Source organism: Hippocampus comes, unplaced genomic scaffold (assembly GCF_001891065.2).
Source record: "Hippocampus comes isolate QL1 unplaced genomic scaffold, H_comes_QL1_v1.1 scaffold155, whole genome shotgun sequence".
NCBI lineage: Eukaryota > Metazoa > Chordata > Actinopteri > Syngnathiformes > Syngnathidae > Hippocampus > Hippocampus comes.
Window position 1 is genome coordinate 367,655 of NW_017804967.1, and position 18,821 is coordinate 386,475.

Below are 18,821 nucleotides of genomic sequence, written 5' to 3' on the forward strand. Positions count from 1 at the left end.
GTTGGCTTAAAAACACGTCAACACTAACCAAGCAAGCCAAAGTCAGCCAACTTCTGACACAATTTGGCAAGCATGTAACCCCACGCACCTGATGAACTTGACGGCGAGACCCAGGTCGGCGACGCAACACGTGCCATTCCTCTTGACCAGGATGTTCTTGCTCTTCAGGTCCCTGTGAGCGATGGCGGGCTTCTGTATGTGCCATGAAAGTAGCCCACAAAAAAACTGTGACAACTCGAATGACTATTTGAGAAAAAAAGTGTAAAGATTGCAGTTACCCAGGATATTTATGTACCATGAAAGTAGCCCACAAAAAAACTGTGACTACTCGAATGACTATTTGAGCAAAAAAAGTGTAAAGATTGCAGTTACCCAGGATATTCTCATGCCTCATGAGGCCGGTCTGGTAGATCTCGGTTTCCCGGAACCAGCTGGCCTCCTCGGTGGTGAAAAAGACTTTCACCGCAACTTTCTCCGCTCGCCAGCGACCCATCCACACCTCACCGTAGCGGCCTTTGCCGATCTGTTTCACCATCTGGATCTGCTTGGCGATTGTCCTCTGCACCTGTTGGAGGCAGAAAGTTCAAGTTTAAAACTCTACGCGTGTGCTTCGGCGTTATCGCAGATTTTTAGGCAATCACTTTTGATGGGTTTTTACAGGCAGACCTAAATTTACAATAGTGCGCCTTCAATGTTGTACCACATTGTGTCACAACAAGAGGCAGGACATATCTCCAGTAATAGTTGTTCTTCTCCAAAAGCAAAGAGGATATATATTGGAGGAGTATTATTTTATTGTCTGTCTATATGTGTTGCTGCCCCAAGTGTGCAAAAAGTAGCAAGGTTTTGAAGGTTTACATTCACCATAACATCTCTAGTATACTTAAGGCAGTAAGCATATTTATTGCGTTCCACAGTATATCTGCGTTAAAATAAGAGACAGTTTGTGAGACATAAATTTAGTTCAACATTTTGGTGTGTACAATGTTTAATCTGTTGGTTTAACAGTAAATTTCAACTGGAAGTGACCAACCTACAGCTTGAAGCAAGCACGGTTTGGCTAATACTTGGGAGAACTGTGCGAGCAAGAGAGTCTTCTCATGTTTGTCTCCTCACGTGATGTTATATGATCGCCTCCCATTTTTTTGACAGCAAGACAGTGAGAACAGGCATTATGGAATATCTTCTTCAAGGGTGTTTTAGCTATACGTCGTAATAAGTGTAAATGTGTTTAAAGTGTATCAGGGGGGTACAGCAATTAAATAAAAAACATTTTCATCTATTGTGAGAGGGTCTGCAAACCACCTCCCGACCCCTACGATAAACTCAGGTTTTATTTTATTTTTATTGTACAGCCCTGTTTGCTGGATCCTGGTAGCGGAATACTCCCATCTCACCAGCAGGGGGAGCCCTGAGCCTGAACCAGAGCTCTGCGATTGCTCAATCAAATCCTTCAAGGACTCTCCAGATGGAATGTAGGTGTCATTCTGCTCTAGGCCGATGGTGTAACGAGGACGGGAAACCTGACGCTTATATCTATTTAAACACACACAAAACACCATGAATGGTCAGCCGAGCCTTTTACACAAGAGATCGAATAAATTTTGATGGCTAATATTTACCTGAAGTAGCAGAAAACAACAATAACAGCCAGAATGATGCTGCAGACAGTGACGGATATCAGCAAGGCCAGGTGGTGGATCTTCCCATCAACATAGACTGGAGAGAAAAAAAAGGGGTACAAATGGAAACGATTGTTCCACATCAACGATTGTTCCACATCAACGTATTTAAGCACTGTGAACGGTAACTTTCTCAGGAAAAAAAAAAAAAGCTTGGCAGTTAGGCAGTGCCCATTGGTCTAGGATAGGGGTCCCCAACCGCAGGGCCGTGGACCGGGTCATTTGGTGCCGTGGGGCAAAAAAGGTTGGGGACCTCTGGTCTAGGACATCTGGGCTGATTCATCAAAGTATGACCCCGAGATGTCCACCTCAAATCAAAATGGACGACTACCTGTTCAGTTTCAGACATGGGTGCTTCACATTTGGACCCAATTTTGTGTGAATTAGTTAAACAGGTGTTGGGGGCTTATTTATTCTAACTGCACCGTACTACAATAACTACTTAAGAAGACACACTCACGAGGCGGCTTGAGAGGCGGCAAAGTAGGATGAAGGTTTCCATTGCAGTAATCTTCGTCTGTGCAGCATTTCACAGACTTCCTTTGATGGTAATCCTAAACACACAAGAAAAGAGACTTTCTTATCGACACTGGTGCCTTGATTTACGAGTGACTCAACATGTCGTCCTGTTTTTCATATGGTAAATGAAAAGATGGGTGAAAATTTGACGGCTCGCGCAAAACTAACATGGAAATCTGATCTACTAACTGGGCGCACTCTGGATTGCGTGTACCAAACGGGCAAAATTGCTGTGCAGTTAATTTTGCATGTTCTGGGAGGAGTATATGCAAATTACATTGATTGGGCACGCAAAAGACAAAAAGCGGTAGCCGACTGTGTGTCTTAAAATACAGTGTCTGAAAGTCAGTTGCAGATGAGGAGGAGCATGCAAAATTCAAGGGCAGCGGGCTCGTTGAACGTTTTTGAAATGCACAAGCAAAAATATATTTGAAACTTTTTTTATCATTTTTTTGGGCAATTTAAAACTTTGGCGCTTCTGAATGATCTGAGGGCTTATTTGGAGCCAGCCACCTACTGTATGATAAAAATCATTTCTCCAGCACGCTCGCGACCCTCGTGGGCATGAAATGGTTCAGATAATGGATGGATGGATGAAAAACCAACATCGAAAGTTAAAAATTTCTCTTTTAAACGCCAAGGTCTCCTCCACTTATACGCCAGTACATATTTTCATGCATGAAGCCCTTGGCAATCCAACTGAAGTTGATTGGATCTACTCACTCGGCACTGAAACTCAAACCCCATGAGCCCCAGACAACCTGCAGTCAAGATTGGAACGCCCCCTTCGTCCTCCACCATGGTGAAACAGTAGCCATTAGTCCTGAAGGACACCATTCAAGTTATTCCGTCACTCTGGCCGTCCCTTTGTTCGAGAAGAACGTGCGAGCGTACATGCACGTGTTGTTGGTGGAGTCGTCTGGACAGTGGTAGTTGCAATGACACAAAAGCAGCCGCTGCGACGAGGACGCGGTGGACGAGCTTCCGCTATTCTCCTTCCCGCCGTCCGGCGCTGCCTCCTTACTGGATGCTCGAAGCAGCATGCTGTCCAAGATGTTGCCTGGAGGAAGATCAGACCTTGATCACAAATGAGGCGTTTGGTCATGCGGACACTTTATACTCAGAGAGCAACAAAGGCCTTAGACTTAAGTAGGCTATACCAGTGTTTTTCAAACCCTGTGCCCTGAGACATTGTCGGGTGTGCCGTGGGAAAATATCCAATTTGTATGCCTGTGCGGTCTATCGCATGGCAAAGTAACCGTGTAGTACCCGTTCATACCGCTAGGGAGCAGCAACAGCTAGCCAATTGCCTTGTGTTTAGATGAGAGACAAGCGAATTTGTGGCGTATGAATGCAGGACGGTGAAACAAATATGCACGATTATAAAATACTTTTTTCTTTGTGCTTATTTGATTCCAATTCAAGCTTTTATAACGTAATTCTTCAATGTTAAAAACGATTATAGTAACAATGTAACACGTTAATTGTTAAAATAAGCTTTTTTTCACATTTTCAGCTAGTGGTTTGCCGCGAGATTTTTTTTCAATGAAAGAAGTGCGCCATGGCTCAAAAAAGTTTGAAAAACACTGGGCTATACCATGCCCATGGTGCCTGGGCCTTCAGTGTCCACCTAAAACTTAATGCACCTCTTCATGCCACCACAATCAAACTCATCAATGCGAGATAATTACAAGCACACAATACGCCTGAAACTGCAAATTAAGACTCAATATTTAGCTAACAACAAGACAAAATCATCCAAAATTTAAGACGTACTCACCAGAAATGAAGATTATTAAATGCATTAACTGTATTAACACCTGCTAAAACTATTTTTCAAGTTGGATTTGGCTGGACAAGTTTTGCCCTGGCGGCCCGGTGGTCCAGTGCTTAGCGCGTCGACCTCACAGTGCAGAGGTACCAGGTTCAATTCCAGCTGCGGCCTCCCTGTGTGCAGTTTGCATGTTCTCCCCGGGCCTGTGTGGGTTTTCTCTGGATACTCCGGTTTCCTCCCACATTCCAAAAACATGAATGGCAGGCTGATTGAACACTCCAAATTGTCCCTAGGTGTGAGTGTGAGCGTGGATGGGTGTTCGTTTCTGTGTGCCCTGCGATTGGCTGGCAACCGGTTCAGGTCCCCCACCTACTGCCCGAAGACAGCTGGGTTAGGCTCCAGCAGTGCACCCCCTGCGCCCCTTGTGAAGATAAGCGGATCGCAAAATGGATGAATGGAAGTTTTGCCCTCACCAACTAATCAGGGAAGAGAAAAATACTGATGTCATCAAGGGTCACCACTCTGGCCCTGTGAGGTTGAATTTGAAATATAATTGGTTCAAGAAACAGACTCATTGGTAACATAGTTTAAGTAACATTGGCCAGCATTATTGATTGTGAAGGCCCTGGGTAGATTAGATTGCCTTGGGGGCAAATACAGGCTGAAATCTAATGAGACAACAAAATCAAACGTAGTTAAAGCAGTGAAGCTAACAAAAATGGAAAAAAAGAGAATAGACTGTTGGGGATAAATGAATACAAGATCATGGAACAAATATGAGAATTTAGGTGGTAAATGTAGATCCGTGATTCAGATAGAGTTGACGACTAAGCGAACTAAATCTCCCACAGCACTGATTGGACAAGCAATGTCATGTGATCATCTGCCGCCAGTGATGGCCAAGCGGGCGTGTCCTAACTAATGAACATGTTGAGTCGTGTGTGTCTTACCCTCCATGGCAGAGGTTCCGTGGAACCCCTGAGGCCGACTCACCGAACCCCTGGGGCTCGATCGAACCCAGGTTAAGAAACTCTGCTCTATATAAATAAAGCTGTATTGTATTGTATTCCCTTCAGCATAGCACCATCTAGTGGATGCATAGCGCAACCGCAGCCACTTGTAGCTTCTATTCTCCGTGCCTTATGATGCGCACGGCGCCCTTTATATAAAAACAGTTTTAAAATAGGCCGATCATTGAAGGTGCTCCTTATAGGTGCAGAAAAGATGGTACTTAATACCAGAAAAAGATCATTCACAAAAAGTCAGACTGCGAGACTACTGGGCTGTTGAAGGTAACGTCATGGTCATGATCTTCTGGGGGGAAGTGGCAAACAGATCATGTCAAATGTTTTAATACCTGCATATCATTCATAATCCTCTATCATTTACAGGTAGGGTGAGCCAAAAGGCTATCAACATGATGACTCCAGAGAAACTGCCCCACTCTGTCCATTTTTATGAACATCTACACTGATTGTATGCAAGATTAAGACGTGGTCGTTGACTGAAGTGTAAATGTTCAACTGGAGGACCAAATTATTCTCAGTATCTTTCTTTCTACAACTAATAGTGAGGCATGTGGAGTCCAATTTCGGTGACAAAACTTCTTTTTCCCTCCAACCCAAGTTGCACCCTCACTAATGCCTTCAGTTTGTAACCTTGCCAGACACAAACAGCACACAGCAGATACTGTACTGGTAAGTCCGTTCCCACAACACATGCTTTTTCAATCTTACTCGTTAAAACTTTCCCAAAAGAAGCGGAACAAAGCTTCGGTATGCCGTCTTATCCTATTTCAAAGAAGCACCTGTTTGTCACTTGAGGGAGGATGTGGGAGCGGGGGAGTGTGTGAAAGTGTGAAAAGTGTCTCTCCACCGTAGCTTTTAGGATTTTCATTCATTCCGGCACGTTCATTGAGAGCAGATGCCCGACAGCTGCGAGAGGAGATGCTGAGAACTGAGCGTGGGGGGCGTCCTCTCTCTTTCTCTCTCTGACTGAAAAAAAAAGTAATACAGACGTTTTCCTGCTATGGAATGTGAATCAGCACCGCTACCACGCAGGAAGCTAACGTTCGCACCCCAAGTCTTGTTTGTTGTATGCATAATGCACTGCAGAATCCAGTTTGTGATGCATTACAACTGCATTACCTCATATAGTTGCCATTCCTTGATTCGAAATATAAAGTGTCAAAATTAACCGATTCATTGATAACGAATCAATTATCAAATTAATCCAAAACTATTTTAATAATAAGAGTCCTTCCTCCACTTAAATGTGTCCAAATACTCAGATTTCAGCTTATCAACAGTAATTATTCTCAGATTCATGAAACGGGAGTTGGACAGGAGGACATGACCCCTGGTGTACACCTTCATGAAAGCATACTTACCATTTTTGTGTTCAAGAAAAATACATTTGCTATCATCTACTTTTACTTTGGAAAACAATGACCAAATCGGGAACTGAATCAATTTCAAAAAGGTTGCTGATTAAACACAAATATAATAAGAGACTAAACAAGAGATGGGCGCAGGTTTTAAAAGGAGGTCACACTTGGAGTGAGGACTAAGTGGAGGGGGGCTGGGAAGCGGAATGGCCAAAATGAGATGTGACAGACCTGCGGGGCACTACTGCGGTTGCTCACAAGAGACGCTGGCCTTTTCTGCCCTTTCTCTCACTCCTTAGCGCTCCTGCAAACACTGAACGCTTCTCTCCCGCGCTTGGTCACTGCCTATCTCTTAATGTATGTGGAGCTTTAAGGTAGAGTTGTCAGCCTCCGTTAAATTTCCTTTTATCCACCACCTACTTTTTGTCATTTTCCTAGTGTGGCCTCTCTCCCTGGTGCCGACCAGTGCAAAGTCGCTGGAGACATGGAATGCCCCTGTTCTCTTCTTGCCAATGTATTTGAATAGGAAATATACAAACATGCAAATTCTGCTATTTTATTCATTTTAATGATGAATCATTGACATTATTGCATTGAAAAAGAAATTCAAAGTCAAGCATGGACCAGATCACTAAAATAGAAAACAGTTTAACGTAAAGTCTTTGTATTCCCTGCTACCCCACGCCCTCCCCACATGCAACGGAGGGTACAGTGAGGCTCTACCTCCCCTGCCTCCCCCGACTGTACGTCCCTGGTGCCGACGTGCTGTTGACAAAACACAAAAGACCTGCACCCAGCATCTGCCACTAGCACGCCGTGTATTCACTATGTATGCACTGGGAAAGAAGGGAGAGCAAAATAAAAAGGAATAGTCAAGTCATTCCGATGACGAAGGATTGCAGGATATTCCTGCAGCTTCCACAGCTAAAGCACAATACAAACAACAACAATGGAGGAAAACAAAGGTCTCTTGTATTTACTTCTAGGAATGTTGGCCACAGTAACATTTTATTCGATTAGAGACTAAGGACCATGGCAGCAAACTGGTGACGGTGGAGTATAACACGAGTGTCAGGAGTGAAATAACATGGAGTATGACTCTGGAGCTTAAATGCATCATTTGGGAGCGGCACGGGCTAATGAACAACAACGGAGAAGAACAAGGGTCTCTCTAACTACGTAAGTGCTGCTGACAGCAAAGTGGAGACTGCGGAAGATAATACCGAAGCATCCAACAGCACTTTACAGTTCACAGTGTAATCAATGCAATTTATTTATCTTGGAACTGTGTTTTCTTGTGGCTCCCTGCTGTCTCCCGATTCTCTCCGGAAATGACAGGAGTGTCAGCAATCTGTCAATCCATCTCTCTTTCCACCATGTTACCGTCTCCAGACCATGACTGACCACCTTTGTCTTGTGTGGAGTGGTTCGACTGTGTCTTACCATGTCTACATTTGGCAGGAAGGGTGATGAGAGTCAATCCAGGAAACAAGGTCATGCATTTGGAGGAATTATGAAGTTATGTTTGAGATCTGTCAGAGGAGATTATGACCGGAGAGGCTTTGAAACTCAAATCAAACCGACCACTGGGCTTTTCGGGAAATGATGGATCTACGTGGCTAGTCTGGGATGAGTTGAGTATACTTTTCTGGCAGGTCAAAGCAAAAAAAAAAAAAAACATCCCAAAATAGATTATACATTGAAAAATTTGCAAGTCGCGTCACAGTCGCAAAAAGTCAATTGTCAAGTTACATCTATTATGGGTGGATTTTAAATGTATTCCTGCAAAAAATGAGGGTTCACTGTATTTCCATCATTTTTGTACAGGGAAAATGAATCTAAGCAAAGTGGATGTCAAGGTCAATCAACATCACGTGAGGAAATGATTTTCACTCAACTCTCCAAATGTCAAAACATATCTCAAAACTCAACAACTTTGACGAGTCTGACTAACTTCCAGATGCATGGGTAAAACTCGCAATTGTTTCAAGCTCTTTTGCTAAACCTTTCAAATGCCATTAGGAGCCTCCGGTTCCCACCCCCACGGGTCTTTGAGGCCTGATGGCAGGATATAGAGGCCACTGTCAACACGCAATTAACAAGGGGTCGGCCCCAGAAGACCCCCCAAAAAAGCTTAAAGGCTCTTTTCAACACATGGCGCTTTGTTGCGAGTGAAGGACGGCGGTGACGGAGAGCTGCGCTTGACTAACAACACAGAGAAGGGCAGGTCCAGATAGTAAAAGAAAGGCCGAGGCAAAGAAAGCGTGTTCATTCGTCATCCAGCTGGTGTGAAATACAGCCTTTCATTAAGCTTGTGTAAATACTACCTGCCTCCTTTTTTCCACTCCCTTCATTCGCCCTTAAGTGGTTGTTCATCTTCGCCGTGTTTGACAGAGTTGCCGCTACGTGGTGGAGAGTGTTTGGTGTATTGCCTTCATGTCCTCTGGACGCCCACTTTTTTATCTTTGCGTTATTCCTCACGTCAGCGCCCGGATGAGCTTAACCATCATGCGTGTAGCGGAATGTCTTAATGACTTCGGGGGAGTCGGACTTGCTGATCTTGGTCTTTAAAAGCCTTTGAAACAAATCCAGACTGAGCATCACCAACAACTTTATTTCCAAAATGTTTGACGGGCTCGTAAAAGCATCACTTTGGGCAGTGGTTCATTCCACTCATCTCCCAAAAAGTTAACTGGAAGGTACAGTGGTAAGCGCCAAAGTGTTTTCCTCTGGCTAGCTTATTTCAAAAACATCCATTGTAGGTTCACTGAAGATTCTAAGTTGTCCATAGGTGTCAATGTGAGTGTCAAAGTTTGAGTTTCATGCCTTGAAGTGAAACTGGCGTTGAAAGGTTGAATTAAAAAAAAAATCCAGTGCTTTTATCGTGGCAAATCCTCGAGAATATCATACACCTTTTACAACTCGATCTACCCACATTAGGTGGCGTAGACAATAAAACGCTTTCCAATTTAGCACTGTCCATGAGTCAAGGATAACTGTTTAGGTTGGCTGATCATTTGGGGAAAAAATCCCAAGTAGGAGTTCATCAAAGCACAAGCCCTGGAATTTACCCAAAATGGCTGTCTTAAACTAAAACAGTCCAATTCCAGTTCAATTTTGGGTATTGATTTTTGAGACTTTTTTGTGTGTCCCATTACAATTTTGCGCTAATCGGTGAAACTGCAAATTTTCAGAGTGCATTTTGGAGGGGTCGGTTGGGGACACCTAAAACACATACAAACTTGCAAAAACTGGTGACTTCTTTGGCATGTAGAGGCCCCAAAAGGCAATTCTATTTGTGAGAAAAGAATAAACCCTCGATTCCAAGACCGCATGGGAGAAAGAACGACTTTAGCCATTACTTCATCATGTCAAATCAGAATGAATGACTCACTAATGAATGAGCCACTCTCTGTATTGTGTGTGCGTATGTCTAGAAGAGTGTGGTGTGCTCTCCTGTGGGGATGAGTGACGGGTACACACAAGGATTCCGGAACTCCTGGCTCATTCCAGAAAAGCCCTCGGCACTACAAAGCAGTGTTGGAGAAAAGGGAAGTCTAAAGAGGATGAAGAAGAAGAAAAAAAAAAAAATGGAAGCGAGTGTAGAATCGAGAGCATCTGGTCCTGTCATCAATTCTCTCTCATAAATAAGTCAAACTATATTCATACCACGTGAAGCCTATTTGTCCCAAGATAAAATTCAAAGCTACAGACAATGTAGTTGGGATTTATGTGATGGTATACAAGCGATTCATAGGATATAAACACGCAAGAAATGATCCCATACGATACAATGAACTGGAATATACATTAAAAAAGGGTTATTTTTGGGGTCATCAGGAAGTTAGGGTTAGGAGATAAGGGATAAGGGGTTAGGGGGCGAGAGTTAGGCGATGGGGTTAGAGATAGAGTTTTGGGATAGGATTTGAGGGTTTAGGGGATTGGAATAGAGACAACAAATCAAAAGACTGAGTTAGGTGTTATGGCTGGAGTTAGTGACGGAAAAGGTTCAAGATATAATTTGGGCAATGGCTCTCGGGACATGAGGGACTATAAGGGGCCTGGGTTAAGGTTCATGCTTGTGACAGTCACGCGACCTTCTGCAAGATAAACGGCGTCAAAATATATGACATGACATGATATGCCGCATGCAAGTTGTCTTTACTTTTAAACTGTAGCACCCAAATACAATCGAAATTAGACATGCAAATACATTATTTTGCCTGATGCAAACCTATTTCAGGGTTGATTCGATTTATTAGCCTTGTAGAAAAAAAAAAAAACAACTGATTTCGCCTGGCTGGGACTCAATACGATCCTCTTCCTGAGAAATTGTATTTGTCCTTTCCTTGAGTTATTTATTATCTCAATACTTGTGTTTGTGTGTGTGATTGTGTGTGAGCATATTTGGTCTACACAGGCAGTCCTAAATTGTTTTTATCTAACCACAAATCAGACATGGGCAGGTCGCCCAAGTGTTTTCTCGGCCACTCAAATAACCCGTCGGCCTATTAAGACATTTCTATTACTTTTTTTTTTTTTTTTTAATCCGGTCGCTGAGACGGACATGATTGAATGTTGGACACCCGCCCATTGTTTGATTACGTGATGGGAATGATATGGAAGCATTATTCGTGGAGAACCCGTAGCAGTGGATGATAACTTGAACATGAGCACAAGATTATCTAACGCTAAAGTGTCAAATTGGAACATGTGCAAGTCAACCTAACGAGACACGCCAAATGGTTTATTTCACAGATGAGTGTGGCAACGAGTCGACAGCAACCCTTAAGAAAAAGGTAAGGCGACAAGATGAGACTTATCAGCCGTTTGCGTCACACCTATGAGCGGCCAATTGGATCGAGTAAAGTACATGTTAGTACAACGAGCACGAATCCAAGAACCCATGTTGTCAAATACAAGTGCCAATAAATAATAAATCTTCACGCTGAGCAAATTAAAAGCTTACCAAATGCTTTTCATGTGCAATCTTTTGATTACTTTTGAAATGGTTGACAAATGGCTTTCCTATTAAGTGCCATTGAAATGGGAAGGACAAAGTTCAATCAAAAACAACTACATTACTCATGGATAGACGAGGGTCAGAAGGGTCATAATGAAGCCACTCAACTTGCGGCTTTATGGGAGTCGGACAGACGGACCATTTTTATGTTTCACTTTTGACAGAATTGGAGAAGCATTAATGAGGACAATATATCGCAACAATTCTTTCGAACACAAATAAGTCGGAGTTCCGGCACAATGGATGCCTGGTCAGCGGGTCCACCTCATACTAGATGGGTCGTGGGGTCAAACCTGGGCTCCAGCATTCCTGCGTGGAGTTTGTATGTTCTCCCCAGGCCTGCGTGGGTTTTTCCTCTGGGTACTCCGGTTTCCTCGCACTTCCCAGAAACATGCATGGTCGGTTAATAGAACACTCTATATTATCCCAAGGTGTGTCTGTGAGTGTGAATGCTTGTTTGTCTATGTGTGCCCTGCGATTGGCTGTCATTCAGTTCAAGGTGTACCCCACCTACTGCCCGAAGACAGCTGGGATCGGCTCCAGCACGCTACGATCTTTGTGAGGACCAGCGGCTTGGATAATGGATGGATGGATAAACAAGTCAGACCAACCATTCCCACGGAATAAGATGCCACCTTCATTAGATATGTCATAAAAAGTACGGCAAACACTCACACTCACCTGCTATTTTTACCATCATACATTCTATTCCCGTGATACCGTCATGTGAGACATTGTTCCGTGGTGGCGGCGGCGGCATGCAAACATCACACTGACAAACAATAGGCACACACCGGCCAGGAGCCAATAGGGTGCCGCGGCAAATATAAAACAGATTCAGTTTAGAACCCGCAGAATGTGAGTGTGCTCAAATACTCGACGGGTGACCCAGCACGAGATGACAACATCTCACTTGTTTTGGTTTTTAGTGACCTCGTCGAGGTCGGGCTATTTTTACATTCATCAAGGAAAACATCCTTCATCGCTCTATGTCAGACCTTGATTGGTCACCGTCGCTTTGTTTTATGTGATTGTTTGAAATAATAAAATATCACGTCCATGACTCTTCCCAAAACATTGCTTGCAATCATCTGTTTACATCTAGAAGGCCTTGCGATGAGTGGTGTTTATTCCAAGGCTCCAAGACCTGAGAACTGCAGCAAAAGGGATAGGTAACATTGGTTCCTGCGTCAAATACGTTTTTCTTAGCTCGGTTTTCCTTTTCAAAATGGTGACACTGCAAAAAAAAGATGACGTGTTGAACGCATCCCTTGAACAAAGACAGATTTAAAGAAAGGGAAGAGAATGAGGGTCTCCAGTATTGCTACTTATGTTGGCTACGGTCGAGAAGAATTTTATCCAAGAGGAGACTGAGGGCGGCTGCGGCAAAAAGGGTGAAAAGTATTGGTGCACCTGCCGATCACAACTATTAGTAAATGAAAACATGGAGTTGCTCAGCTCAGTTTTGGACGGATGGTTTGTTACATTTTTGTCACAGGCCACATCGTAGGTTATGGTTCCCTTTGGAGGGCTGTTTGTTATGACTGAACCGAAATAAATTCATGATCGCCTCCTATAACATGAACCAACAACAAACAAAATCATAAATACTTAATTTTGAAATCAGAGGCCAGTAAAAAGTGTTGAAATATTATTACATTTATTTTAAAAACGACGACAGGTCACCAAAAATGCTCGCAAAATCTGAACATTTTTAGATGTGAAGTCAATTTGCAATTTGGGGTATTTGAGCAAGAAACAAGTCCAGGCACCTAATTTGCTTTCACTGCCCACACAAAATGATGTGGTGGACTAGATCTGGACCCTGGGCCTGCAGTTTGACACAAGTGGTTTCGGGGAATCTACAAACCCAAGCACGGCGTTAAGCGTAGCAGTCAGAAAGCGACATGCTAAAAACCAATGGAAAATAACGAGTGTGTAATGTATTATTACATCAGGAAGGAGACAAGGGCCTCTGCGGCAAAGCAGAGACTCTGGAGTGCGACCCTCTAACCAAAACTTCAAATTTTTTTCAACATTTTTCTCAGTGCAGTAAAGTTATCAGCGGTGGCTTTTCCAATTCAAAGCACTAACTGTGGGAAACTACAATTAGAATGGACCAAGCTAGAAAAAAAACAAAACAAGGGTCTCTCTCTCTCTCTCCATTTACAAGTACCGCTTTCTCTTATGACACAAATTCTATCCAAGATGCAACTAAGGACCACAGCAGCAGAGACTGTGGAGTGTAACAGCAGCCAAATCAGTAAGCATAAGCTTGTGTTTATTTTTGCCATTCCTGCTCGTGTATGCGCAAATGTTTGCAATGAATCTACTCCACCATCAGTCTGGTCTACACTTACTGTAAGTTGTGATGTTTTGTTTTGGTTTTTTTTTCCCCCGCTCTGCTTAAGTGCACGTGTGTGCGCATGTGTGTGTGCGGCAGGCACAATTTGATGGTGTTAACATTGAAGCTGGCATGTGTTTATTTCCCCTGCGTTCTGGTCTGCGGCGTCTCAGTCATCCGTGGGCTCCAACAGTCATGTTGCTCTCATTTATAACACATATACAGTAGTGTATACAAAATGTGTGTGTGCGTGCGTGCGCGTGGGCATCAGCAGTTGTGTTTTTGGGACACACAACAAATGAACAAATGCCACCGGTATACAAATGTGCAGCCAACGGGTACGGGGTGTTTACAGTGGCGTGCGTCCGGCTGTCTACTGCGTGTGATTAGCTGGCCATTAACCGAGGCACATATCAGCCATCGCCAGCTCCAGGCCTCCTCTGCACTATCTCAACTGGACAAACATGCTGTCAAGCTTGTTCATACAAACATGCACACGTGCATTGAAACACTCATTTCCACCTGGATAGTCATAAGGTCCATATTACATACTGTATATTGATTGTCTGTTTCAAAAGCCAGACAGTATGTAAAGACAAACCCGGAATTACAAGTGACATCAAACATTCTGTAAATGTTAATAATTAATACTACTCTCTGAGATGATTGTTTTGAAATTAAGCAGGTTTATTTCTACAGTGAGTTTCCTTGGCTGCGAATGACTTATTAAAAAAGCTCCGTATCATGTCCTGTGTGCGCTACTATTCCAGGGATGACATTTTTCTCATTGCATTTTTATGAACATTTTTTTGCATTATTTTCCTTATGTTTGTGTATATTTCCTCCTGTCAATTTGGCTATTATTTTTTTGTATTTTTCCTAAGGTGTCTCAATTTTCCCCCATGTTTTTTGAAAAACACATTTTTAGGGATTTTGTTTCTCAAAAAAAAGAATTTGGATTTTTACATATTTTTGTCATATTTTCAGCATTGGTGCTTTGTGCAAGAAGTGTGCAAGTAAAACTAACATTTTGACTTGTCCCAGTGCCAAAAACAAATCCTTGATCTTTGGTGCACTATAATCTTGATGTGAAATGTTCATACAGTTCCATTTGTGCTACTCCTATTTGACATTCCTGCTTCCGAGGGGTCTAAAATATCACATGTCATGCTTTTTCATAAATTTTATCAGGCACAGAAGAAGTACTTCTCAGTAAATGATAAAAACAGCCCGCTGCAGGCAAAATGAGTGTATATCACTTGTACACACAAGAGGAGGATCTATTTCTCTGGCTGCTGGCCAATGTCATATTTTAACTGCTTGGCGACAACCCTATGGACAAACCAGTGAAAAATGAGCATGTGTAGACTGTATACTTTATGTCTTCAGTCGTCTTATGTATGGTCTAAAAGTGATTTACATTCTGATGTACTGCCTTAATCTGATATTTTGGACTATTTCTTTCATATCTACTATCAAGGGGCTCTTATCCAATATCACAATGAACCAAAGTACAATTTTAATGCAACATCCTTCGCCTACTCCAAATTGAAGTCCTAACCATAATAGCCAAAGCCTAAGACTACAAACCATCCCAAAACTTACAACCAGCCCCAACTTAAGCCAACATTAAAACTTTAACCCTTAACCCTATCCCGAACCACCTCACACTAACCCTGACCCACCCCCAAACCCAAACCCTATACCTCTCACATCATGCCACCTCAACCCAAACCTTAACCCAACTTCTACCTGTAGCCTCTAATCCCCTATCAACCATAACATTACCCGGCTGTCTCGGTGGTAATCACACAGTGCGAGAGATTTCTTTTCAATCTTTTCAAACGCCAATTCCCACTGCCGACATGGATGTTCCTGTCTTCTAGCGTTCAACATCAATTCTGTGCTTAAAATGTTTGTTGTCGGTCAATGTAGACAATATACTGTATGTGTCCCTTTTAGGCCAAAATACTTCTTACTCAAAAACATTAACTGAACTTCTTTTGAAAAAAACAAAACAAAACATTATTTAAAGATATCAACTGAGTCTCTTTATATAGAACCACATATAACCAAGAAAAAGCTTGTCTCTTTGCACAAAATTACATCTGACTCAAATATGAGTACATCAACCGTGTTTGACAAAACAACCTCTTCGTCTCTACGGACCTATTTTTTTACTCAAAAGCAATAACTTCTGAGAACAAAACTTCAGCTACACCCGGCAAGCATTCGGGGCAATCGCAAGTCAAGGTATCACTGTACCTTAATGAAAACTAAACTACAGTGAAAGCTGGTCAAAAGTTACTCAGCATTGTAACAACTCAGTGAGAAGTGTTAAAACAACATGGGTGACTGTCGATATTTTGGCGAAACGTCGGGGGAGGGAGGGACCGAGGGCAGGTGTTCGGTGGAGCTCAAACAGACCCTCAGACTCTACACGCATGGGGGTGCCAGCGTCTCATTAGTGGCTGGTGACAAAAGCGCAGCAACTGGCGGAGCGTTTGAACGTGAAAACTGATACAGTGTTGCTTCTTTCCACCAAGGACAATGAAATGTAAGCTAGCGCTCCTCGTTTCCCAGAAGTCACACTGAAGGCTGCAGCCTGGCGTAGGTGGAAGGTCACAAGAGATCTGTGTGTGTGCCTGTGTGAGTGTTACATAGCGTGCACTCATTTCTCCTTGACGGACAGGGAACATGTCGCCCTGTACTTGCTGGTCCGAAGGAGGATTGCCTTGACAGACACAACATTTAAAGCAGAGTTGTATATGTGGGGCAGTTAAGGATTGTAAATCCTCCCATGGCTTGTCTGGTTTTCTCCTGCAAGATAGTGAGAGCTGCCAAAACTCTGACGAGCTTTTTTTTGCCTTTGCTAATATGGGCAGAGCATAGCATAAAAATGTGATGATCTTTTCAAGGGTCTGGTATGAAAAAGAAGATATGGGCGGCAAGTTGGCTTTTTGCACATTCCTCAAAAGTCGTAATTTTTGCAAGACTGGTGAAAGGAAAAAGATGAGGGAGATTGTTTTTACTTTTAATCATGACAGTGATCTATTTTGACTCTTTTATGACATCATTCAAACGACAGCTCGCACGGTCAAAGTTGGTGGACACATAACTCACTGTAAATATTACTTAACCCAACTAACTGATAAGTGGAAACTAGAGAACACTTGGCAGAGCAATGGAGAATCAGCATACTGGTTCAAAGAAAAGATGACAATAGGGAAGACAAAAGCTCGTCTCAAAGAGAACGGCCGAGGCACTCCACCCGTTCCATCTCTTTCCTCCCACGCCGAGCTGAATCTTTTACCAGCGACATCAATCATCGATGAGCCAGCCACTGAATGAACGAACAACCCCATTGCTGTGCCAATCCATCACTTATGCGTGGGCCAATGAATGAGCCCCGAGAAGGAGTTCAAACAACTGAAAAGGCCTGGGGGGCACCCGAGTAAGCTTTCACCATCAGACATCTTGAAGGTTTGAAAAGTTAAATAACTAATGAATTATTTAATATACCTATTCTCAGGAAGTTATGATTTTAAATGTTGCTAGGTAGGCCGACGACACATTTAATGGGGACTTGCCTAACTTAAGGGACCCAACTATAGAAAACCATCAATATTGTAAAATGATGCATTATAAAAGCATGCAATTTCGCCACAAACGTCCTCAATATGAATCAACATCCATCCAATAACATGAAAAATTACACCACAGTCACCATAAATGCTGATTATAAAATGAATTAATGGGTGCACACCACTACAGCTGAGTTTTGCTTGTAGAATTTGGGTTGAACAAGTCCTGCTCTGACCAACCAATCAGCAGGCCAGCTGTGATTGGTTCAGAAAAGTGTCCTATTGCTAATATAGTTTAATTAAGGAACATCGGAGAGCATGATTGATTCTAAAAGCTAAAATCTGATTGGGGGGAAAAAAAAAGCAGCATTAACATTATTTTACTGGCAGGAGTGTAACTCCGCAGAGGTGCAGGGTTCGATTCCAGTGTGGAGTTTGCATGTTGTCCCTGTGCCTGCGCGGGTTATGTCCGGGTACTCAGGTTTCCTTCCGCATTTCAAAAACACACATGGCAGGCGAATGGAACACTTTAAATTGTCCCGAGATTTGATTGTGAGCGCGAATGGTTGTTCGTCTATGTGTGTCCTGCAGTTGGCTGGCAACCAGTTCAGAGTGCCCCCCGCCTACTGCCCGAAGACGGCTGGCATAGGCTCCAGCACGCCCCGCGATCCTCGTGAGGATATTATGGAGATATAATGCAAGTATTGGATGATAGCATTTAGGGATTTTTTTTCTCCCCCAAAACCTCCAGTCAGAAGCAGATATCGACATGGATGCCAATGTTAAATTGCAAATCTTATTGACCTAAGCCATCTAATTTGGGCAGTGCATGGCATTCCCATGATCATATATTGCAGGGGTGCCCAAGTCCAGTCTTCGAGAGCCCCTACCTAGCCTGCTTTAGATGTTTTCCTCCCCCAACACCGGATTCAACTGCTCAGCAATCTTTGCAGAAGTTGGATAATGATACACATATTCAAATACAAATTTGTCGGGCATACAGGACAACGAGATGTCTTTGGGTGACAAATTTCAGGAAAACAAAAGCTATGTTTTCGGAGCCAACTGTGCTTGGAGATTTGTCAACAAAATCCATTGAAAATATAAAATAAACATCTGAAATGATTCAGAGAGAATAAGAAAAAACTTGGCCTGGGTTCAACTTGATGTCAGGCTTCACATACGTCTCAGTCGCTGACAGCTGTTGTTTGGATTCTTGGACAGAGCAGTCAGTGTTCACATGAATCAGAAACATGCAGACACTTTGTATGTTTGCCTTCTACGTGTGTGTGTGTGTGTGTGTGTGTGTGTGTGTGTGTGTGTGTGTGTGCCAAATGCTCAGACGGTCACGGCTTTCAGAGCCACTCGTTTGGATGGCAGACCAGAACGGAAAGCTGCCTCTAAAGCGAGCCGTGTCAGCGAAAGATGGACAAGAGGATGGATGACGCGCGGCCAAAAGGTTCCTGGACGACCTCGGAGAGTGAGTGGGGGGGGGGGGGGGGGCGCACC

At 43.2% G+C, this 18,821-nt stretch overlaps 1 protein-coding gene across 4 annotated transcripts in view; it reads right to left on the minus strand.

Moving 5' to 3' along the window:
* The window catches only part of bmpr1ba (bone morphogenetic protein receptor, type IBa), a 57,753-nt gene that overhangs the window by 6,963 nt on the left and 31,969 nt on the right, over positions 1-18,821 (minus strand). For all 4 annotated transcript variants that reach the window (XM_019887456.1, XM_019887439.1, XM_019887466.1 and 1 more), the window contains exons 4-9: positions 3,096-3,261; positions 2,925-3,024; positions 2,143-2,236; positions 1,623-1,719; positions 1,398-1,536; positions 373-565 (exon numbers count right to left, since the gene is read on the minus strand). In XM_019887456.1, coding sequence (XP_019743015.1) covers positions 373-565; positions 1,398-1,536; positions 1,623-1,719; positions 2,143-2,236; positions 2,925-3,024; positions 3,096-3,261 — 789 coding nt within the window. The remainder of the gene's footprint in view (positions 1-372; positions 566-1,397; positions 1,537-1,622; positions 1,720-2,142; positions 2,237-2,924; positions 3,025-3,095; positions 3,262-18,821) is intronic.